General features: G+C 31.6%; 1 protein-coding gene across 2 annotated transcripts; it reads right to left on the bottom strand.

Annotated features, from left to right (window-relative positions):
* Positions 1-521: 521 nt before the first annotated feature.
* Positions 522-16,502, bottom strand: LOC107002410 (kinetochore protein NUF2 homolog). Of its 2 annotated transcripts, XM_015200425.2 has the most exons (13): positions 16,011-16,502; positions 15,212-15,292; positions 6,042-6,246; positions 5,745-5,963; positions 5,208-5,298; positions 4,946-5,125; positions 3,854-3,943; positions 3,330-3,437; positions 2,597-2,650; positions 1,671-1,785; positions 1,438-1,595; positions 1,261-1,356; positions 522-827 (listed from the first exon to the last, which is right to left on the bottom strand). In XM_015200425.2, the coding sequence occupies exons 3-13, from the start codon at positions 6,200-6,202 to the stop codon at positions 738-740; spliced, it is 1,362 nt and encodes a 453-aa protein (XP_015055911.1). In that variant the 5' UTR covers positions 6,203-6,246; positions 15,212-15,292; positions 16,011-16,502; the 3' UTR covers positions 522-737. The 2 variants fall into 2 exon arrangements, with proteins under 2 accessions (XP_015055911.1, XP_015055912.1); XM_015200426.2 differs by lacking the exon at positions 6,042-6,246.
* Between the last annotated feature and the right edge of the window lie 10,144 nt (positions 16,503-26,646).

Here is a 26,646-nt window from a genome sequence, read left to right as displayed (position 1 = left end):
TTTGATTCTTTTTTTCTAATACCAAACCAAATCAAGAGTGGTCGATTTTTTTCTTCAATCACCAAACCAATCAAATCAAACCACAAGTCATTTTTTTTCGATTTAATTTAATTCGTCCATTCGATTTGACTTAATGATTCAATTGGTACACCCCTATCTGCAACTATGTACGTGTCTTTGGTATACAACAATTAAACACCCATTTAACTCAACTCTAGATTTGTTTGTTACTTTTTTAAATTTTCTCAATCATTTTAACAATTACAACTATTATTATCTATCAATCATCGTACCCTTAACATATACACAGGAAGAATCATAAAGATACCAACAAAATTTATACTAACAATTTTCAAAGATTTCAGCTGGACTTGGGATCAATTTCACTCCCTAACAATTTTATGCAAGGAAACATTTACTTAACAAAATACTCTCCTACTCGTATGAGCGCTCAGCTTTAAATTTTTTCCAAATTATGACGCAGAATAAACTGATTAGAAGAACACGGTGAGATTCATCTATACTTGGTAAAGTTAAGTGAAATACATGGAGAAACATAATAATACAATTGACAATCAAATAGGTCCAAAACTATTCAAGAAAAGAGTACAGCTCCTACTACCTTTTTTACATTTAGTGAATACAGCGTTCGTCCTCTTAAACTCCCACTTCTAATATTAATATTAAAAAATAAAATATTTCTAATAAATAAGAAGACATAGAAGAGTAAGATATAGCTAAAGATCAACTCCTTTTTTCTCAACACTTGCCTGGTCCACTTCAATGTCCGGTAGCAAGTCTTTGATTGAGCTTGAGTGGCGATAAAACTGACATTAGAACAAGTTAAAGCAATCAGACAATATATAATGTAGTTCTATTGCTTCTACATATGTTAATGTGGCAAAAAAGAAATGAACACTTGCTATATTTGCTATCTGAGTTAGGCAACGAGAAGTTGCAGAGTAGCAATGTAAAACAATATATCAGAGGAAAGGTAAGAAGAAAAAATTTACACAAATACGCAGACAAGTAGGCATGGAGTTACAAGTCCTATTCATTCCAACAAAATAAGCACTTTTGCATAGTTAACCCTCCTGCGATCTGCTTATTGTGTGTATTAAGAGCATCAAGCTGATCCAAATAATACTAGTAAACGAAGATTAAATAGCCATTGGCAAACTAGCCCTCAATTATATTAGCTCCCCTTTGTTTCAATCCACGTTTTTTCACCAAAATAGATATGTGTTGAGATAGTTGTACCTCTGCTATGACTTCCTCGCAATTACGGTCCAATTCTTGGCATTTTAATGCTCCAGACTCCCTTACTGAGTTAATTCTTTCAGTTATTGCATCCGCCTAATGAAAGAGGTGATTTTGGTAAGGAGCAAGCTCAATCAAGATACACTGTTTTCGAAAATCAAGACATGATACTAGTACCTCTGCAAGTACACCTTCCAAGTCATTTTGCCTTGCTTCAAGACCATGCCTCTTTGATTCCACTTCCAACTTAACATTTTTCAATTCTTTGTTAGCCTCCTCAAAACTAAGATTTTTTTCTTTCTCTAATTGCTTTCTTAATTCTTCCAATTGGTCCGCTGGATAATACATGATATCAGCATCAAACTTCAGAGGAAACTACAAATGAACATAATAAAAACAGCTACGGCTACCTTTTCCTTGCCTTTCTACTAATTTAGCTTCAAGGGACTTTTCCTGTACTTCTTCATCACTCAGCTTTAGTTTGAGAACCTTAACATCTTTCTCAATAGATTTAGTTGAATTAACCTGCAAGTATCATTCATATGATTCAAGCAAAATTTAAAGGCATTCATGACTGGTTTGCTTAGAATGACAACTATCCAGGGGAAAATTAGTGTTGAACTCAAGACAACCATGGTCTATACCTCTCACAACTTTAAAGGGCACTTTTATGATTTTTAGACTCAGTTGTTATTTTCCTCACAACTGCTATAGAACACTTATAAGTGGCACGTGTTTGACGTGAAATTTGGATAGCTCCCTGTCATCAACCGAGATTCAGAATATATTTTGACACATTTAAGATGAATGCATGGACATCTTATGAGACTTAGTTCAAGTCTTTATGCATAGACTTGAATATAAATAGTTCATATCTATCTCTCAGGTTCATAGACACATGTTCTTATTTTCTTCTCTCAAAAATCATGTAGTAATTTTGATCCTAATCACCACTTTCTTTACATCACCACATTTCATTTAGTTGTGTATGCTTATAATTCCCCTCTGTCTCTCTCTTTTACACGAATATAAATGAGATTCTAAACTATGATTTTCATCATAGGTAGATCTATAAATTTATTTCCCTTCCACTTCAAATGACTGTTTCTTCATCTAGAAGATCAAAGTAATTTGGTTCCTTGTTATCTTAATAAGCAAATATGTTAGGTACTCATGAATGATTTCTTTTCCTTATTCTGATTATCTAACTTTCACTTGTTTCCTTTACAATAGTAAATGGATTCAGGTATAATAATTTATCACGAAAAATTAAGAAGAATGCACTAAAAATGCAGTAATGACAAATTTTATTTCTTAACAAGACATGCAAGATAACCTGCTCCTGTATAGCCTGCATCTGATTGAAGTTCTTGGACATTTTCTTGTAAGCCTGACAAAAGAGACAAAATTTAACAATAATCAAGAAAAACAAAATGAGAGAGAATGTCATCACGCACTTCCACTCAAGGTCGTACGTATTAACAATTTCAAAGCAATTGCTATGAAGGTATAGCTTTTACATGCAAGCATGCTTGCAAAATTTTAGTTCTAATCACCCCAGCCAACTCTTCTCCGTAAGGAGAAAATTTTATTTTAGGAGGTACATTCACTCAAATTCTTTCTTCCACAATTTCCTATTCAAGAAATAACTTATGAGATGTCCAGCCGCAAACTGTCCACACATATCAATCAAATATTCTTACCTTGTTTGTTTGATAAGTTGCTAAGACTTAATAAATAATTTCCAATCAATAGGACACATAACTAAATACTTATGGCCTTTTGCTCATGCTAATTTAGAAAAAGGGTGATTTCGCCAAACAGGTGTTTTCTTCCTGGCCACTTACTGCATTTTTTCAAAGGGGCATGTAGTAACTCAAGAGTTGCTCGTGCAAAGAGTATATCACAAAAATGAGAGGCTAGCACATCATTCCACTTTTTATAAATCTCCTGCAACTTCTCTTTTACATACTACTATGTCATTTCTCATTTATTGAGCATAAATAAGGGTATAGATGCAATTTATGAGTTGAAAATATAGTATACAGGTTGTATTGGATGAACAGTACCTTTGTATAAACCTCAAGAATTGCTGTTTTATCTTGAAAAGACTGCATTGCTGCTCTTTCAGCATTCCTTATCTCAGCTTGAAATGATTTCTTTTCCTCCAGTGCTCTCTAAAAAATTCAATAGTCAAAAAATTAACACATGAAACGAAAAGGCTGCAGCATCTTGATGTTAGAGGAGCAAGCGCAGAAAACTTGCAATTAATTTCACAAACAGAATTTGAAATGATCTAGCTAAAAGAAAGATGTTAACTTAGAGAAAGTGGAACCACGCCTCAGAGAAGAGAGGCAGATATGTCATTGGTTCATCAAAGCAAGAGAAATGTAAGAAATCCAGATTAGATACTTTAGTTACAGCATGTAAATCAGTCATGTTTGCAATTATGTTCAGTATTAATATACCAGCATGCTCAATGTCATAGCACCCTTGACAAATAACAAACCACATCACTTGCACAAGATATCCAGAAGACACAGTTGATGCATACTCTTTTAAAACCAGCTCAACAGTCAGTAATAACTCATACCTGAAGCTTATCTGGTGATTGGACAATCTTAGAACGCAAATTGGCATTGTCATGAACAGCTTGTACCAATGCAAAGTCTGCATTAGAAATCTGGAAGGAGACAAAATGCAATTGGAATATTAGTTCATAACACAGATATCTAGCTTGTATTCAATAATATGCGATAAACAGTAACTGTGCCCAAGGGTGTGGCCTAGCGTTAATATAGTGGGTGAAATTCATGGAAGACCAGGGTCCAATACCAACAAAACACTAGGTGATTTCCTCCCATATGTCTAAACTTTGATAGGTAAAGTTACTCTGTACTTTTATTGGTAGGAGATGGCGAGTACATGAGATATAATTGAGGTGTGCACAAGATGGCCCAAATACTACCATTACACAACAATTGCACTTAAATTCCAAGCAAGTTGACATCGGTCATATGAATCCACATTGACAATGTTGTTCTATTTATACTCATATCAAGCCAATATTTGACATTATTTAGAAGTACTCAAAGTATTCGTTGAACAGTTATCACCAACTTAATATCCAGGATATTTCAAAGAAGAATCTAAAATATTAGAGACTTATAGAGAATTGAAATAAGAGCTCTAGAATGAAAGTTCTAGAGAGGCAGGTCTACAAATATTCTAGGAAGGGCAATTCCAGAAATAAGTGGAAGGGTTTATTCTAGAATGCTCAACTAAGTTTTTCCATCACCACCTATAAATAAGGATGGTCATTTGAGATGTATGTGTGCTCAAGTAAGTTATAAAGTGAGAAGTGTGAGGAGCAAGTGAGAAACAAGAGAGCAACAAACAAAGTTGCAAGAAAGTGAGTGAAAGAAAAAAAGTAGTCCTTACTTTGTAATAATAAATTCAAGTTGTGAGCAACCAATTATGTTCAAGAATACTCAACAATTCTCTATATTTTCCACTGATGTAAATCTCTATCATACAAATCTTTTACTGGGATAAAAAGATCCCTAGAAACATAGGACCCAAAGTAAGCCAACACCAAACATATGGCAGATAATCCAGTGTTAGGCTATTAGCAATTCATGAAACAAATATGACATTAGAAGGAGAAAAAAGCCAAACAGCTGACCTTTTCATCTATCTCTTTAGCCCTTTCCTTAAGTTTTCTTATTGAGGCCTTCAACGACATTTGGTGATTGTTAAGACCAGAAATTGTTTGCCTCAGTTCCTTAACAGTAGAATCTATTTCTTGAACCAAAGGCATCTCCCTTTCTCTTGATTCATTTTGTACTGCAATCTCTTCATTTAACTGTGAGGTACCGTGTAAGTAACTTGAGAGAAACTTTGCGAAAGAAGCTCCCTGTAAAAATGTTTTCTACTACTTCAGATACCTGAGATATTCTAGCCTCCAGAGCTAGTCGTTGTTCATCAATGAGAGTCAGATCTTCCACAATCGGCCTTATAGCATTTAATTTAGTGTCCCTAAATTTGTCAACAACATATTAAAGAGAAAAATTGAGCAACACTTTGTTTTGGGGTGAGATGGGGTGATAATTCAGTAAAAGGATAAAAGGAAAGAACAGAAAATCTCAGGCAAAAGCTAGTAAACTTCCTCATTCTAGCTATTAATTGGAAGCATTTTTTCTGCAAAGTATTTTCATTTATCAGAACAAACAGAGAAGCATATTTGCTTGCCAAACATAGGTAAACTAGAAAGACAAAGTTTATCCATATTTTGTATCTCTTTGGAGGTTGATGAATGAGATGGTGAAGAATGATTGTTTGTAAAAGTATGCAAGATATATGGTTGCCTCAGTAAACAAAGACAGCAAGTGGTCGATTCAAAACAAACAGAGAAGCATATGTTTGCCTAAGTTAACAAAAAAAGCCCTTTGAAAACACAAAAGCAAGTAAAAAGTGAATGGGACCTGTGAAGACAAAAGTTGAGGATGGCTCCGACAAAGAAGCGGGTGCGATCAGGGTCAGGCTTGATCAAATCTCTTAGAGTAAATATCTCTGGACAACCCAAAGCAGATAACATGTTCCTTATCTTATGAAACAAATTAATAGTCCGAAAAGAGTCGACATGAAGATCCGGGTTCTCAAGGTGTTCCAGAGCGGAGAAATCCACCTGATCATGATCATCCCTAAAAGACAAGAGAAAGTAATTAGAAATAAAATATGATTGATTGAAACAGAGAAGTAAAGGTTGGATTATTAAATACTGTAGAGTATCGATATGGAGAAGAATGCTGGAGTAGAGTTTAGTGACAAAGTCAGGAGTGGGTTTGATGAGATCTTCGTCGGAGACAGACGCTATTTGAGCTTCCCCTAATACAGCGATGATGTCTTGTCGGGGGAGTGTTGGGTAATCAAATCTCGACATTTCACTCTTCTTTTGCGAATCACCACTTTCTGAATAGGGTTCAACTGTAGCCGACGAAATTCAATTTAAAATTCAAAAGAGAAGCTGAAATTAAATATTGGGAAATGGAAACTCAAACAAATTCATCAAACAGAAACCTCAAACAAACCACATTGAGTTTCAGAAGAGAACTCTAGTTTCGTGTAATAAGATGCATAGCAACAGTCTCTGTTGTATGATATCTCACAATTTCACAATTAACACACAGGCACCTAATCAACCTTGTAGTTAAAAAATCAAGTGTCTTTGCATGATTTATAAATCTAGTGAACCATCAGCAAACTCTGGAATCAAACCCGTTCGACCAGGATTGTTTCTACTATACATCCAACTACGATCAGGATCCATCTACACAAACAATAATAATAGTTTTAACTTAATTCCAACAATATATTCACAAATTTAACTTATTAACCAACTTAACAATTTTCTCAGTCTAATTAGTTTAATTTTTAACTTAACTCTAATAATTAAGTCACAAATATAACTTATTAAACAACATAACAACTTTCTAAGTCTAATTAGTTTAGTTTTAACTCAATTCCAACACTATATTCACCAATTTAACTTGTTAAACAACTTAACAACTTTCTAAGTCTAGTTAGTTTAGTTTTAACTTAATTCCATTAATATATTCACCAATTTAACTTATTAAACAACTTAAAAACTTTCAAAGTCTAATTAGTTTTGTTTTGACTTAATTCAAACACTATATTCACCAATTTAACTTATTAAGTCTAGTTAGTTTAGTTTTAACTTAAATCCAATAATATACTCACCAATTTAACTTATTAAAAAACTTAACAACTTCAAAGTCTAGTACGTTTAGTTTTAACTTAATTCAAACACTACAATCACCAATTTAACTCATTAAACAACTTCACAACTTTAAGTCTAATTAGTTTAGTTTTAACTTGATTCCAACACTATCATCACCAAATTAACTCATTGAACAACTTCACAACTTCAAAGTCTAATTAGTTTAGCTTTAACTTAATTCAAACACTATAATCACCAATTTAACTCATTAAACAACTTCACAACTTTCTAAGTCTAATTAGTTTAGTTTTAACTTAATTCCAACACTATATTCACCAATTAAACTTATTAAACAACTCAACAACTTTCTAAGTCTACTTTGTTTAGTTTTGACTTAATTCCAACACTATATTCACCAATTTAACTTATTAAACAACTTAAAAACTTTCTACGTCTAATTACTTTAGTTTTGACTTAATTCCAACACTATGGTCACCAATTTAACTTATTAAACAACTTAACAACTTTCTAACTCTAATTAATTTAGTTTTAACTTAATTCCAACACTATATTCACCAATTTTAACTTATTAAACAACTTAACAACTTTCTAAGTCTTGTTAGTTTACTTTTAACTTAATTCAAACACTACAGTCACCAATTTTAACTTATTAAACAACTTAACCACTTTCTAAGTCTAATTAGTTTAGTTTTCACTTTATTCCAAAATTATATTCAACTAATTTAACTTATTAAACAACTTCACAACTTTCTAAGTCTAGTTAGTTTAGTTTTAACTTTATTCCAACACTATAGTCACCAACTTAACTTATTAAACAACTTAACAACTTTCTAAGTCTAATTAGTTTATTTTTCACTTTATTCCAACACTATATTCACCAATTTAACTTATTAAACAACTTAACAACTTTCTAAGTCTAGTTAGTTTAGTTTAAACTTTATTCCAACACTATAGTCACCAATTTAACTTATTTAACTACTTAACAACTTTCTAAGTCTAATTAGTTTAGTTTTGACTTAATTCCAACACTATATTAACCAATTTAACTTATTAACAACTTAATAACTTTATAAGTCTAATTAGGTTAGTTTTAACTTAATTCCAATAATATATTCACCTATTTATCTTATTAAAAAACTTTTCAAGTCTCATTAGTTTAGTTTTAACTTAATTCCAACACTATATTCGCCAATTTAACTTATTGATCAACTTAACAACTTTCTAAGTCTAGTTAGTTTAGTTTTAACTTAATTCCAACACTATATACACCAATTTAACTTATCGACCAACTTAACAACTTTCTAAGACTAGTTAGTTTAGTTTTAACTTAATTTCAACACTACAGTCACCAATTTAACTTATGACCAACTTAACAACTTTCTAAGTCTAGTTAGTTAGTATAAAGGTGGTGTATGGAACAAAAAGAAGAAGCACTTTAAGTTTGAAAACTGGTGACTTGGCATAGAAGAAGGGTTCAATGATAGAATCAGTAGTTGGTGGCATTCTTGCTTCAAAACTTAAGGCTCTAAAAACCACTTAAGGATTGGAGCATGAGTGAACAAGGGAATCTAGGATAAAAAAAGGAGAGTTCTAAAAAAACTATCTGAGTTTGATGCGATCATGGAAGGGAGAGGATTATCAGAATGGGAGATTTCAAACAAGAATTCAAATTTACTAGAATATGAGGAGTTACAAAAAATGAGGAAATCTCGTGGAGGCAAAAATTCAGATCACTTTGGCTTAAAGAAGGGGATAGGAACACCAAGTTCTTCTACAAAATGGTCAATGCTCACAAAAGATACAATAACATCGATCAACTGGTAATAGAAGGGGAACTGTATCAAGATCCTTCAAGAATAGAAGGGGAAATTGTAAATTTTTACAAGAAGTTGTACACTGAAACAAACAGTTGGAGACCTTCATTCATTAAGGAACAACAATGCCCCACACTTTATGGTGAGGAAAAATGCATTTACAAAGAAATTTTGAGGAAAGTGAAGTTCTAAACTGCTTGAAGATGTGTGCAATCGATAAAGCCCCTGGCCCTGATGGTTTCACTATGGGATTTTTCCTTAAATGCTGGGAGGTGTTGAAGGGTGATATCATGAAAGCTTTCCAAAACTTCTATGATTAAGAAGTTTTTGAAAAGAGTTTGAATTCCACCTTCATAACCTTGATTCCTAAGATGAAAGGTGCCAAAGAATTGAAAGATTTCAGGCCTATTAGCTTGATTGGAAGTATTTACAAACTGTTCGCCAAAGTCCTCACAGAGAGAATGAAAGGGGTCATGGCCAAACTAGTGGATTCTCAGCAAATGGCTTTCATCAAAGGTAGACAAATCATGGATGCGGTATTAATTGCTAATGAGACTGCGGACTCTAGACAGATGTCAGTGTTTCCAATTCCTCAGAGAGTCATTGACAGATTGGACAAAATCAGAAGAAAGTTTTTGTGGCATGGAAATAATGAGAGAAAGAGTTATAACCTGGTTAAGTGGGATGATGTAACAGTGACTAAGAGACAAGGGGGATTAGGTATTAAGAACTTGAAAAATCAGAGCAGAGCTCTCAAAATAAAATGGTTGTAGAGGTTTTGCAATGAAAATCAAGCCTATTGGAAGGAAGTCATTAGTGCAAAGTATGAAGGGGAAGATTACTGGATGACCAAAATTGTTACTTCACCTTATGGAGTAAGTGTATGGAGGTCCATTAGATACTTGTGGGATGAATTCAAAAAAAAAATACAAGGACCAAAGTGGCAAATAGGGAAAGAACTGACCTCTGGATGAGGCTGGCAGGCTGGAAAATTTGTTCCCAGATATTAGTATCATAGTGTCACACCAGCACAAGTCCATAGCTGATCACTGGTCTCCTCAAGGGTGGAACTTCATTTTTAGAAGACGCTTATATGATTGGGAAATTCATAGAGTTGCTAATTTTTACAACACCATTGGTCCACTCAACAGATTGGATGATGGTCGGGATACTTTATGGTGGAAGAGCAACAAAAAAGGTATTTTCAAGGTGAATTGTGCTTATAACTGGTTGAACAAATCCTTCCAGTTGACCAAGTAACTGGCCTTGGTAAGGAATTTAGATATCCAAAATACCCCTCAAAGTATCTTGTTTAGTGTGGTTATTGGCTAAGGAAGCAGTTTTAACCCAAGACAACCTAATGAAGAGAGGGATTCCATTGTGCTCAATATGCCTATTTTGTTGGGAACTGATGAGATAGTTAACCATCTTTTTCTACACTATAGAGTAACTAGCCAGCTGTGGAGACTATTCCTAAATCTCAAAGGAATGTCATGGGTAATGCCAAGCAAGATCACTGAAGCCATTTAGAATGGGGAAGAAGCTGGAATGCAGTCTAAGAGCAGAGAGAGATGGAGAATTGTTCTTGCTAGCATTTGGTTCCAATAAGGAAGGAGAAGAATTTTAGACGTTTTGATAGAATAGAAAATAGCATGCCAAAAGTCAATATTAATTGATTGTTGCTACAATGTCTTATGTGTAATCAATTATACTCAAATGTCACTATTCCCCTAATTGATGTACTAGACTAAATTTAGGTTCCAATAGCTGGATTTGATAATCTTATCGTAAATATGGCTCAGTACTGCCTATGTACTGGTTGTAGTAATATACAAAGTTACATGTTTCAAAAAAAAGTCTAGTTATTATAGTTTTCACTTAATTCCAACAATATAATCACCAATTTAACTTATTGACCAACTTAACGACTTTCTGAGCCTAGTTAGTTTAGTTTTAACATAATTCTAAAACTATAGTCACCAATTTAACTAATTAAACAACTTAACAACTTTCTAAGTCTAATCTGTTTAGTTTTAACTTAATTCCAACAATATATTCACCAATTGAACTTATTGACCAACTTAACACCTTTCTAAGTCTAGTTAGTTTAGTTTTAACTTAGTTCCAACACTAAAGTCACCAATTTAACTTATTGACCAACTTAAAAACTTTCTAATTCTAGTTAGTTTAGTTTTAACTTAATTCTAACACAATAGTCACCAATATAACTTATTAAGCAACTTAACAACTTTCTAAGTCTAGTTAATATAGTTTTAACTTAATTCCAACACGCTTTTCACCAATTTAACTTATTAATAGTTTTAACTTAATTCCAACACTATATTCACCAATTTAACTTATTGAACAACTTAACAACTTTCGAGGTCTAATTAGTTTAGTTTCAACTAGATTCCAACACTATATTCACCAATTTAACTTATTAAACAACTTAACAACTATCTAAGTCTAGTTAGTTTAGTTTTAACTTAATTAAAACACTATAATCACTAATATAACTTATTAAACAGCTTAATAACTTTCTAAGTCTAATTAGTTTAGTTTTTACTTATTCCAACACTATATTCACCAATTTAACTTATTAAACAGCTTAACAGCTTTCTAAGTCTAGTTAGTTTACTTTTGACTTAATTCCAACACTATATTCACCAATTAAACAATTTAACAACTTTCTGAGTCTAATTGGTTCAGTTTAAACTTAATTTCAACACTATATTCATCAATTTAACTATTAAACAATTTAACAACTTTTTAAGTCTAGGTAGAGCGTGTTTGGCTCAGCTTAAAAGCTGGTCAAACTGACTTAAAAGCTGGTTTTTGACTTATTTAGCTGTTTGGCAATACTCAAAATAAGTTTAAAAAAACTTATTTTAAGCCAAAAGTTAAAAGTTGGGGTAGGGGTGCTTTTTTTTAGCTTATAAGCTGTTTTATGTTGACCACATTTTTACCTTTTTGCCCTTAATATTTTTATACAATCTCCAAATTACCCACATAACCCTAACATCTCTTTCTTCCATTTTTCCCTTTTTCACGTTTGGCATTGCTGCTGAACGTCTTCCTGTTCTTTCAATTTGAAATGAAGATAAACCTTGAAGTAAGTTTTTTCAATTATTTTTTTATTAGCTTTCTTCCTTTTCTCTAGATTGATGCCGATAATATGTTGAAAAATCGAAATCAGCTGAAAAAATTCTCGAATTAATTTGTTGATAAAGAAGTATGTGGATGATAGACAATTACTATTACTAATGAATGAAAATAAAATAAATCTTAAATCTTTCAAGTAATCTATTCAAATTATATATTATGAAAATGTAAAATAAGTTGCACATATAAAAATTTATATTCCTCTTATAAATAATTTGTGATAATAAAGAAATATGTGAATGATAGACAATTATTATTACCTATGGATGAAACTAAAATAAATCTTAAATCGTTCTTTGATCTATTCAAATTATATATCTTTAAAATCTATAATAAGTTTATATTCCTCTTATAAATAATTTGTGATGAGAAAGAAATATGTGAATGATAGCAAAATATAATTATTTATGGCTGTAAAATATAAATTAATTAACTTTTATTATGTTAACATCTTTTAAGGGTATTTCAGACATTTTGATTTAAAAAGCTGTTTATCAACACTTATTTGCCAAACACATCAACAACTTTATTTTTAACTTCAGCACTTTTATCCGAACGCATAACTACTTATTTTAAAAATAAGTTTCATCACTTTCAAAAGTACTTTTTTAAAGCTGCTTTTATTAAGCCCATCCAAACGGGCCCTTAGTTTAGTTTTAACTCAATTCAAATACTATAGTCACCAATTTAACTTATTAAACAACTTAACAACTTTCTAAGTCTAATTAGTTTAGTTTTGACTTAATTCCAACACTATATTCACCAATTTCACTTATTGAACAACTTAACAACTTTCTAACTCTAGTTAGTTTAGTTTAACTTTATTTCAACACTATAGTCACCAATTTAACTTGTTAACCAACTTAACAACTTTCTAACTCTAGTTAGTTTAGTTTATCTTTATTCCAACACTATAGTCACCAATTTAACTTGTTAAACAACATAAAAACTTTCTAAGTCTAATAAGTTTAGTTTTGACTTAATTACAACACTATATTCACCAATTTAACTTATTAAACAACTTAACAACTTTCTAAGTCTAGTTAGTTTAGTTTTGACTTACCTCCAACACTATAATTACCAATTTAATTTATTAAACCACTTAACAACTTTCTAAGACTCGTTAGTTTAGTTTTAACTTAATTCCAATAATATTTTACCCAATTAAACATATTAAACAATTAACAACTTTCTAAGTCTAGTTAGTTTAGTTTTAACTTAATTCCAACACTATAGTCACCAATTTAACTTATTAAACCACTTAACAACTTTCTAAGTCTAGTTAGTTAGTTAACTTAATTCTAACACTAATGTTACCAATTTAACTTATTAAACAACTTAATAACTTTCTAAGTCTAATTAGTATAGTTATATCATAATTTCAATAATATATTCACCAATTGAACTTATTAAACAACTTTCTAAGTATCATTAGTTTAATTTTAATTTAATTCCAACACTATATTGACTAATTTAACTAATTGACAAACTTAAAAACTTTCAAAGTCTAGTTAGTTTAGTTTTGACTTAATTTTTTTTGTAGTCACCAATTTAAATTATTGACCAACTTAACAACTTTCTTAGTCTAGTTAGTTAGTTTTAACTTAATTCTAACATTATAGTCACCAGCTAAACTTATTAAACAACTTAACAACTTTTTAAGTCTAATTAGTTTGGTTTTAACTTAATTCTAACTAATATTCTCCAATTTAACTTCTTAAACAACTTAACAACTTTCTAAGTCTGATTAGGTTAGTTTTAACTTAATTCCAACACTATATTCACTAATTTAACTTATTGAACAACATAACAACCTTCGGAGTGTAATTAGTTTAGTTTTAACTTAATTTCAACATTATATTCTTAACAACTTTCTAAGTCTAGTTAGTTTAGTATTAAATTAAATCCAACACTATAGTCACCAATTTAACTTATTGACCAACTTAACAACTTTCTAAGTCTAGTTAGTTAGTTTAACATAATTCTAACACTAATGTTACCAATTTAACTTATTAAACAACTTAACAATTTTCTAAGTCTAACTAGTTTAGTTTTAACTTAATTCCAACACTATATTCACCAATTTAACTTATTAAACAACTTAACAACTTTCTAAATCTCATTAGTTTAGTTTTAACTTCAATCCAACACTATTTTCACCAATTTAACTTATTGAACAACTTAACAACTTTCTCAATCTAATTAGTTTAGTTCTAACTGAATTCTTGTGATATATTCACCAATTTAACTTATTAAAAAACTTAACATCTTTCTACGTCTAGTTAGTTTAATTTTAACTTAATTCCAATAATATATTCACCAATTTAACTTATTAAACAACTTAACAACTTTCTAAGTCTAGTTAGTTTAGCTTTAGCGTAGTTCAAACACTATAATTACCAATTTAACTTATTACACAACTTAATAACTTTTTAAGTCTAACTAATTTAGTTTTAACTTAATTCCAACACTATAGTGACCAACTAAACCACATTATATAATTTTAACTTGCTAAACAACTTAACAACTTTCTAAGTGTCAACCTAGATGGACACAAATCAATCTTGCAGGAAAATCAATTGTCTTTAATAGGATCAACTAGTGTTGGTACTTATACTTAACAAATATTATTTCTAAGCTTAAAGCTAAGTGTCACCACTAGATGGACACAACTCGATTTTCCAAGAAAATCAATTTTGTCATCCATAGGATTAAGTATGTTTGTACTTATGCTTAATAAATATATCATTTCTAAATTTAAAGTTAAGTGTCAACACTAGATGGACACAAATCGATCGTACAAGAAAATCAATTTTGTCATCAATAGGATCAACTAGTGTTGGTACTTATGCTTAACAAATATAATATTTCTAAATTTAAAGCTAAGTGTCAACACTAAATGGACAAATCGATCTTACAAGAAAATCGATTTTGTCTTCAATAGGTTCAACTAGAGTTGGTACTTATGCTTAACAAATATATTATTTCTAAATTTAAAGTTAAGTGTCAACACTAGATGGATACAAATCGATCTTTCAAGAAAATCGATTTTGTCATCAATATGATCAACTAGTGTTGGTACTTATGCTTAACAAACACTCAATTGACACAAAAAATTATCACATATTTAAAGCAAAGTATCAATATTAGATGGGTACAAACACATTATAGAAAACAATTGTACTTTAAATTTAGAATTTTAGAATCACCAAACCTTATCTCCTACTTTGATGAAAGAAGAAGTATAATCTTGTATTAACTTTTTTAGATGTTGAGCTTCCTGAGTGTGAGTGGCCTAGCACGAAAAGAGGGAAAGGAGTTAACACAAGAAAAATAGAGTTTGAACTTATTTACACACATGTTACAACAAGAAGATCAAGTCTATGGCATGCGCATTTGTGCAGAAAAATAGAAAATAGAGAAAAGGGTGGGCAATATTTTCCACTTGTAGCCAAAAAAAAATGAACTCCAACAAAAGAGGTTAAGAAAATGACCATTTACTTTTAAAGATGGTGGGTAGTAGTACACATTTTTGACTATGTCCAACTAAAAATATTTGAAAGAGATTGTACCTTCATCCGTAATGCTTCCTAGATTGGTTGTATTGGTGAATTAAAAAAACATAGCACACACAAAATAGAGATAACAAAGCCAAACTATAATAAGATGCCTCATACTACAATTCTTCGCATTGCACAACAGATGATGGTTACCCAAAGCAGCAGTAGGTTGAAAATGGAAGTGATGGCTGCTATAGTAGTGTTTCTCTTGTTAGTGGCACTTCCATTTAAATATGAATTAAAACATCAAATTTAATCTACCAAAAGGATCCACATAGTCACTTGTGACTTGAATATCTCAACAATACTTTATATGTTACTTTCGTAACATACTCAATATCTATCAAAGTACGTGTAAGTTATTCATCTGATTATATACATACATACATATATATCAAAATAGTAACAATATAAGGTGAATAGATGAAGTAATAGTTGACGGAAAGAAAATACCGGAGACAGATCCGTCTTCCACCAATCCAAAATTTTGGACTTCGCCGGAGCTTGCTTGGCCAGAGCTGTTTTGAGCTGCTGTTGCTGCTTTTAATATTGCGCTCACCGGAGTTGCTGATACTTCCTGTTGGAGCTATTTGTTTGCAGGTTTTCGCTGATGGCTCCTTACCCAAGTTGCTGCTTCGCGCTGGTCCTCGACGGTCGCTGCTGCTGGTGGGGTTCGCCGGAAAAGAGAAGAGAGAAAACAGCGTTGTCCGGCTCAGGCTGGCTGCTGGCGGTTGTCTCCGGTTGCAACGCTGCTTCGCTGCCCTCTCTCACTAGTCGCTGCTGGTTGGAGCTGCGTGGCACGCTAAAGAGGAGTAGAGGAAGAAGAGCAAGGGGGAGGCAAGGAGGAGGGACGGCGGCTGGGAAGAGAGGGTGGGGCGTCGTTACCTCTGTTCGCCGGAAAATTGGAGAGGAGAGGGGCGGCTGATTTTTTGGAGAGGAGAGGAAGAGAAAGAGTGAATTTAAGGGATTATGTCTTTTTGACAGTTTAAAATACGGAAAAAGAAGCAATTTGATCTCGGCCGTTGATTTAATAATGATGAAGGGTAGAAATTGATATTATGTTTTAGCTAAGGGTGGATTGTTGTGATTAAAAGATGAGATTTTAAATTTACATTGATTTATAAATGTTTAATTAAATAAATTTAATCTATATATCAAGTTAATTTTATAAATTTAAAATTATATACTTTTTAGTTATATAAATTTAATTTTTTCAATGACATAAAAGTTTATCAATATCAAATCTAGTATGTAAACCTCCTTAAATTGATCATCGATATTATTTCTTTAATTGATAATATATTTTATATATAATTAATCAACGTATTTTATATTCAGATAAAGTATCTTTTATATGTCATCATAACATGAGATATATGTTCATGCTTAGACGACGGACTTACAGATTTGTACATTACTCTAGAAATATAAGTATAATTATATCTTAATTCATATCAATAAAGTTTCATACTCTAAATATGGATTTTAAATATTTTTTTATTTATTCCACGAAATTTAACTTGTTTTTATAAAAGTATACAAAATTGTTACACTTTTTGAACAATTAATTGTAAGTTTCAAATAAATTTTAGTATTATTCTAAATAGCAAAAATTATTAGTAATAGAAATATTTTAAACAAATCGACCTCCGAATGTCGCTTTTATTAAAAGTAATTAGATATAATAACCTCATTTAAAATTTTAAGATAAATAACAATCAATTGTGTTTATTAAATAATATTGACATCGAGAGGTATATATATATATATATATATATATTAAATTTAATGTATCGATCAACTTAATTTTATAATTTTAAATGATACACCTTCTAATTATATAAATTTAATTTTACAGGTCAATGAAAGTTTATCAATATCAAATCTAATATATAAATCTCTTTAAATTGATCATCGATATTTATTTAACTGATAATGTATTTCATATATAATTAATTAACGTATTTCATACTCAGATGAAGTAACATCTACATGTCATTATAATTAGGAAGTGATCACTACACTTGACATACATTCAAGATCGAAAGTATATAATAATACAATCTCGAATTTCATACTCGAATAGATTATAAGTTAGTTCTTCACCTCTACATCATAACATGAGATATTAAGTTCATGATTAGACGACGGACTTATAGTTTTGTACATTACTCTATAAATATAAGTATAATTATATCTTAACTCATATCAATGTCGTTTCATACTCTAAATATGGATTACAAATATTTTTTATTTATTCCACGAAGTCTAACTTTTTATTGATAAAAGTATACAAAATTATTATACTTTTTTAACAATTAATTGCAAGTTTCAAATGAAATTTTAGTATTATGTTAAATAGCAAAATTATTATTAATATAAATATTTTAAACAAACCGACCTCCAGATGTTGCTTTTACTAAAATGAATTAGATATAGTAAAAAAATACCGACCTCATAAGGTCGGTATCACATTAAATTTTAAGATAAATAAAGTAATCATATTAATGAAATATTGTTGACATCGACAGATCGGTATTTTATATTAGTTTATTTTTGAACTTAGATAAAACTGTCATTCGGAGATCGATTTATTTAAAGTTAATTGAAATTATTATTTTTTTGAAAGCCACAATATAAATATTTAATTTAAAACCAATAATATTGCATAATATTTAATTTTATCGATTTTCGTGAGTCGATATTATAATATTTATTATTTTTAAATTTACGCAAAAAAGTCCTCATGCGGTCTGTATTTAACTGAAATAGCATAATCGATTTCATGAGGTCGGTATTGGAAGAAGTAAAAATTCTGACCTCATGGTGTCAATATATGGATTTGGATGAAATAAAAATATTGTCTCCACGAGGTCGGTATTAGGATGAAAGATAAATACGATCTCATGAAGTCGGTATTTGGATGAAGTAAAAAATACCGATGTCATGAGATCGATAATTGGATGAAATAAAAATAGCGACCGCATGAGGTCAGTATTTGGATGAAGTAAAAATATTGATCCTGTGATGTCGGTATTTGGATGAAATAAAAATACCGACCTCATGATGTCGGTATTTGGATTTGGATTAAATAAAAATACCGACCCATGAGTTCGGTGTTAGGATGAAATAAAAATACTGACCCGATGAGGTCGGCATTTGAATGAAAGATAAATACCAATCTCATGAAATTTGTATTTTATATTAATTTATTTTTTAATTTACATAAAACAATCATCCGGAAGACGATTTATTTAAAGTTAATAAAAAATATCAATTTATTGATTTTATGGGAGCCATATATAAATATTTAAATAAAAGTTAATAAATTATATACTATTTAATTTTACCGACGTTCGGATGTCGGTATTATAATATTTTTTAGTTTTTATTTTACATAAAATCGTCCTTCAGAAAACAATTTAAATAATATTAAATCAAAATATTTCTCAATTTTGTTTTTATTTAATCGAGAAAAAGTGAAATATGTTTATTCATTTATTTTATTTAATACCGACATCAAGAGGTCAATTTTTATTATAAATCATTTTTTCCGCCAAAAATACCAACCCTCTGAGGTCGAAATTTTTTTTCCTCTTTATTTTGCATAAAAACAACTACTTTTAACAATACTGACCTCCAGAGGTTGGAAATTACCGACCTCCATTTGAGGTCGGTAATTATTAGGTCAGTATTTACTACTTTTTTTAGTAATATGTGATTTGATCTAGTTTTGTTTTGCGTTTATTTTCCTACTTGTCAAGATGTAATTCCAAGTACTAATTGCTATTTTTAGTAAGCCCTCTTGTTATTTTGTGCTGCTTCGACTACTATTTGCATTGTTGGAGTATACAAGTTAAGTTCTTTATAATGAATTAGCTGTTATCAGGTTTGTCTTTCTGAGATGGGATTTTTCAGGTTGTGGATTTGGTTTTCTTAATCAAGATATTTGTTTGTTTTTTTTCAGCTGCGAAGCGACTTACATTTTGCAATTCTTATAGTGAAAGATCTATGTTTCTCAAAGTCACATGTAATGCACAATATAAAAAAAAAATTGTTTCTGAAATACTGACTAATTATATCCCAACTTAGAATGGAGGTCTTACAGCTATCCAGACTTTATAGATACATAATATCCATCTAGACCTTCTACTTAGTATGTATGTTCCTTGATATCATAAACACAGAGACGTGATGTCGAATTCAGACAAAAGTAGTAACCATCTGGTGGTCCAAGAACAGAACTAGTGTACTCTCCCCATGTCACGACCCAAAACGAGCCGCGAGTGGCACCCACACTTATCCTACTATGTGAGCGAACCAACAAATCTAAACCCCAACATAATGCGGAAGACTCAAAATCTTATTAATAAAACCAATAAATAAACATTCTAAAATTTATCAACTATTATCCCCAAAATCTGGAAGTCATCACCACAAGAACATCTATCCTCAAATTACTAAATCTAAGAGTATTTAAGAAACTGAAATAAGTAAATGAATGGTCCATGCCCGAACTTCAAGGACATCAAGACGTGAATGAGAGAATCCAGTCCGAGCTAGGAACAATAGCTCACCCTGAAATCTGACGTGCTGAAGACTGGCTAGAGTTGCGGACGAGACGAAGTCACTAGTACACTTGCTGCACTCCACAAAACAACAAGAAGGGAAATAAAAGTAGGGGTCAGTACAAGTACTGAGTAGGTATCATCGGCCAACTCAAAATAGAAAGCAATATATATCAAGTAATAATATAAAATCAACTACAACACTCAACAGGCGACAACAACAAGTACAAAACCCTTTGACAACAACACCAAGCACATCTATGAGGGCTCAAGCCTCCACACCATACTCATTTGGGAATTAGGTTCTTTAAATTGAGTATATCACCATAATTCAAGATTCATTCTCTTTATTCCTCTTGTGTCGGAACGTGACACTCCGATCCCCTAATACTACGTGTCGGTTCGTGACACCCGATCCCCTAATACTACGTGTCGGTTCGTGACACCCGATCCCCTAATACTACGTGTCGGTTCGTGACACCCGATCCCCTAATACTACGTGTCGGTTCGTGACACCCGATCCCCTAATACTACGTGTCGGTTCGTGACACCCGATCCCCTAATACTACGTGTCGGTTCGTGACACCCGATCCCCTAATACTACGTGTCGGTTCGTGACACCCGATCCCCTAATACTACGTGTCGGTTCGTGACACCCGATCCCCTAATACTACGTGTCGGTTCGTGACACCCGATCCCCTAATACTACGTGTCGGTTCGTGACACCCGATCCCCTAATACTACGTGTCGGTTCGTGACACCCGATCCATTAACCTCATTCTTTTAGTTCGTCAAGCCTTCTTTTATACCAAGGCATCATCATTAATAGAGTGGATTTAAGGTTTTTATGATTCCACAGTATCATCATTATAATCCATCAAAATTTATATATAATCCCAATCATGAAACAACACAATTAAGCGTATAGAAGACTTTACAATACCATCCAATACATATCAATCGCTATTAAGAGTTTACTATCACATAGCATAAACCATAACCTACCTCCACCGAAGAATCGTGATCAAGAAAGCTATCTCCCCAATGTCCTTGATGTCTCTTCGTTCTTCTCTCTCTCTCGCTCGTTCTCTCTTCTTTTTCTTTTTTTTTAAATTTTCTCTTCTTCAAACCCTTTTTCTTTTACCCTAGTTATCAAATAATTAAGTATAAAAGATGATAAAAGTAACCCACTATTTATTTCAAGGTTATCTCCTTTAACCCCCCAAGTAAATAAGTTATTACCCTTACCCCACAAATTTCATAATTATAAGCATGAATAGTCCAAAACGCCCCTTAAAAACTCTCTGCAGAAATCCGACTCAGTCGAGGTTACGCCACTCGTGACGGCCCGTCGTACGTGCGACGGTCCGTCCTGCACGTCCGTCACAAAGTTCAGAGACTCAATTTTAATAAAAGGTCTGTGACGGTCCGTCGTGGCTACGACGGTCCGTACTGCAGTTCCGTCGTGAAGTTCAGAGAGTTGATCCCAGTACCCAGATTTTCAGAGTTTAAGTGTTTTGGAACGATGACCCCCCGACGGTCCGTCGTGACCATGACGGTCCGTCGACTGTTCCGTCGACTCAGCCAGTTTCTATCATAATAATCTTGCTGTTCGAATCGACTAAACAGGTCGTTACACCCCATTAAGAAGTAGTGTACCATAAATAAACAACATGACCATATGAACAACACTATAAACGTAGATAGCAAGAACAACTGAAATTTTATTTAACTTAAAAGTAGAAATTTACAAGAGTAGAGAGAGGAATACAAATGATGTGTGGCTCCGTGCCTACTTTAAAAAATAGAAAAAGGATCCTTTTATAGAGAAGGATCTAAGAAAATGTTAAAATCTATGACATAAGTGCTTTCATCATATTACATTATTGAACCGACATAGGGTCCCATTACTTTATAAAAGTTTGAAATTATTAAAAACTTATTCCAACTTTTAATCCATTGTTGTTCTCTTGTCTTTGGACTCTTTTGAACTGGAAGATTCTTCCACTTGGTTTTGAAATTGTTGCAAAAATGCTTCTATGTCCATTTCTTCAATACTATTCATGCTTTGAGATTCTCCTGCTAAGCAATTGTCTTCATCTTCATTAGATGCGGTAATAAACAAGCAGAACAAGAAAGAGGGCTACCTAGGCTTGTAATAAATTATAAACTTTTAAATAAAGTTTAAAATGGATTCGATACCCCATTCCCAATAAAAAAAAGATCTCTTAGATAGGCTTCATGAAGCCATCATATTTTCAAAATTCGTTTTAAAATCAGGATACTGGCAAGTCCAAATCGCTGGAAAGAATAAATATAAAACAACCTTTAACGTCCCAATGGGACAATATGAGTGGAATGTCATGCCTTTTGGATTAAAAAACGCTCCCTCAGAATTTCAAAAAATTATGAATGATATTTTTAATTCTTTTAGCAATTTTTATCATTGTGTATATAGATAATATTCTAGTGTTTTCAAAGATTCTGGAAATGAATTTCAAACATCTCCTTGTCCTCACATGGTTGCCCTATTTGACAAGGCAGGCATTCTTCTTCTGAAGAGGGGATATAATCTTCATTATGAAGAGCTCTTAAATCCTCACTGGTATAAGATTCTTCATCTTCACTATTGTCATGGCTGGATCCTTCAGAAGATAAATTTAATAGGATTTTGCAAAGAGAATCCTTAATATTTTCATCAAGATTAAGACTCTTAATCTTGTCCTTAACTTTGCAATCCCTGGCATAATGCCCTATTCTTCCACATTTGTAGCAAGCATTTGACTTATCATATTTGGATATTTTCCTTTCTGACTTCCTCTTTTCATGCTTATCTAAGAGTTTCTTCTTTCGATGAGGCTTATAAGATCATTATTTATAATCTTTTTTCTTCTGATTTCTAGAAGAATTTCTGGATATTTCAGGCATATCAATAGCAAATTGTTCGCAGAACTCTCTTAATTGCTGATTTTCATTCAGACGATATTTTTTAATCTGTTGATTCATCTTGATCTCGTTACATAAAGAGAGACCTTCTTGGGTACAAACACTTATAAGTTTCCCATAGGTATAACTGTCGTAATTTATGCTTATTCCATTTCCTCTAAGGATTTTCCTAATCCTTTCTGCAAATAAAATAGCGAGTCCATCTATGAACTTAAATTTTCAATGAGAATTATTACACTCAGTTAATTCCATAACTCGCGAAAGGAATACATCCTTGTACCATCTAAAGGAAGTAAGCGTTCTACACTTAAGGTTTTGGAGTATAGTCCTAATCGTCTCACTATTATCTGACCATCTCCCAGAGAAATGTTCTATAATAGTTAAAACTAGTGTATAAACTAAGTTGGGGACTAATCCATTTTCTTCTTTTACTGCAGTTAAAATGGTCATCCTCTGAGCCTCTGTGAGATAATTATCCCACCAACCTTTTAATTTCCCTGTGAATCCGGCAATAATCATATTAGCAGTATCCTTCTCAGAATTTTTGTTGGCTTTGCAAATGGTGTTGTACATGAGAATTCTATGGGCCAACGTATAAATCTGCCTATCCGTAAAGCCATCAATATTTCATTCATAGATTTCTATTCCACTGAAACTATTAGAGACAATATACTCTTGTTCTTCTAAAAGAATATCCTGAGGGGTTGGCCTAGGATAATAGAACATCCTTTGGACCGGTTTTCTAGCATGTTTTTCTGAGATTTTTTTAATCTCATCAGGAATATTAATCTCAGTAGGAATATTATTCCTACTGTCATCTATAACATGAAGAGGATTGAGTTCTAGATCTTTTTTATACTTCCCCTCTAACCATCTTTCAATATTACCAAGTTTTGATAACTTAAAATCCTTTATCTCAGGTGGAGGCTGGATACTTGCAGTGGCTTTTTCCTTACCTTTGTTAGAGACTTTGAACTTTTCTATTATAGAACAGATATGACTGACCTTATCATGCAAAGAGAGGATATGTTCCCCTAAAATGTTCATATAAACATTTGTATCTTACTTTGTTGTATAAGAATTCTGATATGTTTAGTAGTCAATAAAGTAGTATCATCATTAAATAAATCTGCAAAAGCTGTGAAATGAACAATCTTATTATCTTTCTCAATTTGGAAAAAATGTTGAGGTGGCAAAAATGACTTAGTAATCGTACCATCCGGCAATTTATAATCACGTTCTAACATGCAAATATACTTATAAATGTATTTTTTTCATGAACCATGGTACAAATGCAATAACTTTATTAGCTTGAGAAAGGTCATTATAAAAATCGTTTTGTAAAAAAGTCTGTTGATTATTATCAAAATTTTTGAAAAACCATTCTCTAAATGGTTTCCATTTAGGTTGGAAAAATGCATTTGAAATTTTCTCTCGTAGTGGTGATCCTGGTCTAAAATTAAGTTGTTCCTTTAGATCCATAAAAACCATTTGGAAAGTTCATCTCTGATAAAGTAGGTTCATCCATATCAGGAGTGACAATATGATTTTCTATTTTGATGTTATCAATTCGTTCACCTTCTTTTGTATAAATTGAGGATCTGGAATTATCCTCATCTTTTATCTGGGACGTCGAAGCCCTAAAAGGAATGTTAACAATATAATCTACTGGAGAAATATAAGAAGAGTTAGATCTAGGGATCTTGGCCTGCAATACTATACTATCTGTATAACTCATCAATAAATTTGATCCTTATCGTTCCATCTGGAGTCTGTTCAATATCAGATATATCCGAATTTATATTATTTCTTGGAGGAACAACTTCCTCAATAACCTATTCTTTAGGAAAATAAATTTCATCCCATTTAATAGGTCGTCTTGTTATAATTTTTGATTTGCTAAAATTTGTTTCTATTAAAATGGTCTCATTTTTAAAATCCATAATTTTACACATAAGATTTAAAGTATATAAAGGTTTATAGTAAATTCTATAACAAATACATATAACTTCAGTACCAGGCAAATAATCATATCCATGTAATTTAATACTCAATAATAAAGTATTAGTTGAATTTTCGTCATTTAAAGAGATCTGCAAATTAGGATAAGCATTAAAATAAACAGGACCATAAGCCAAACTAGTTTGCACTGTCCCTATAAGAGATTTCTTCCAATTCTGATTTCTTCCATCTCTTAGAGCTGCTATAAAGCTCTCTGGTAAGTCTCTTATGTAAGGGGCTTAAAAGCAACTTGTACCAGACCAATATGCATAAATCTATAATTTTCCCTATAAGGGGCAAAATCATTTTCAGATAAAAGTCTGAAAGCACCATGGTTAGAATCCACAGTAATAGTTTCTTCAGTGGTTTTAACAATTTGTTTAAATCTCATTTTTTCAAATGTTCCCATTTGGTATATTACCTTAGTTTGTATTTTAGGAATTGTCTAGTTATTAAGGAGATCAAGCTGTTAAGGCATATCATATTCTTCTTTTCTATTGTTTTTAACAGTAGCTTATTTATTATGATATTCATAATTAAATCATGAAGATTAACATCACCTACTAGTACTGACCACATGGCTCTGATACCAAACATTCTAAGTTCCAAGGATGGAGGTAGTCTGCATGGCCATACAGATCTCAACATTTGGAACCAAATACGACAGGATCGCTTCGATGTAACTATCGGTTCGTTTACGAGTTAGATAGTCTGAGAATGAAAGGATATTTTACGGTTCCAACATAGCCCAAACAAATCCTCACACATGGCTTAACATGGGCCTCAATAGGAACTCCGGACTAAGCCAAAATCTTCCCACTCTCGGACTACACTATTTCAATCAAGTTAATTTTACAAATTTAAATTATATTCCTCCTAATTATATAAATCCAATTTTATCGATCCATAAAAGTTTATCAAGATCAAATCTAATACATAAATCTCCTTAAATTGATAATCGATATTTCTTTAATTGATAATGTATTTCATATATAATTAATCAACGTATTTCATACTTAGATGTAGTATCTTTTACATGTCATCATAATTAGGAATAGATCACTACACTTAACATACATTCAAGATCGAGAGTATATACTAATACTATCGCGCATTTCATACTCGCATAGATTATATGTTAGCTTTTCACCTCTACATCATGACATGAGATATTAAAATCACGATTAGACGACGGACAAATAGATTTGTACATTAGTCTAGAAATATAAGTATAATTATATCCTAATTCATATCAACCTAGTTTCATACTCTTAATATGGATTATAGATTTTTATATATTTATTCCATGAAGTCTAACTTATTATTTATAAAAGTATATAAATTGTTACACTTTTTGAATAATTAATTGTAAGTTTCAAATGAAACTTTTGTATTATCCTAAATAACAAAAATTATGATTAATAGAAATATTTTAAACAAACCGATCTCCTGATGTCGTTTTTATTATAAGTAATTAGATATAGTACAGATCTCATGAGGTCAGTATCACAATAAATTTTAAGATAAATAAAAAGTAATTATGTTAATTAAATAATAATGGGATCGAGAGGTCG

The sequence above is a fragment of the Solanum pennellii genome, chromosome 10 (assembly GCF_001406875.1).
Source record: "Solanum pennellii chromosome 10, SPENNV200".
In the NCBI taxonomy this organism is placed as follows: Eukaryota; Viridiplantae; Streptophyta; class Magnoliopsida; order Solanales; family Solanaceae; genus Solanum; species Solanum pennellii.
Note: the sequence above shows the minus strand (reverse complement) of the source record. Positions and strands in the feature narration are given on the sequence as shown.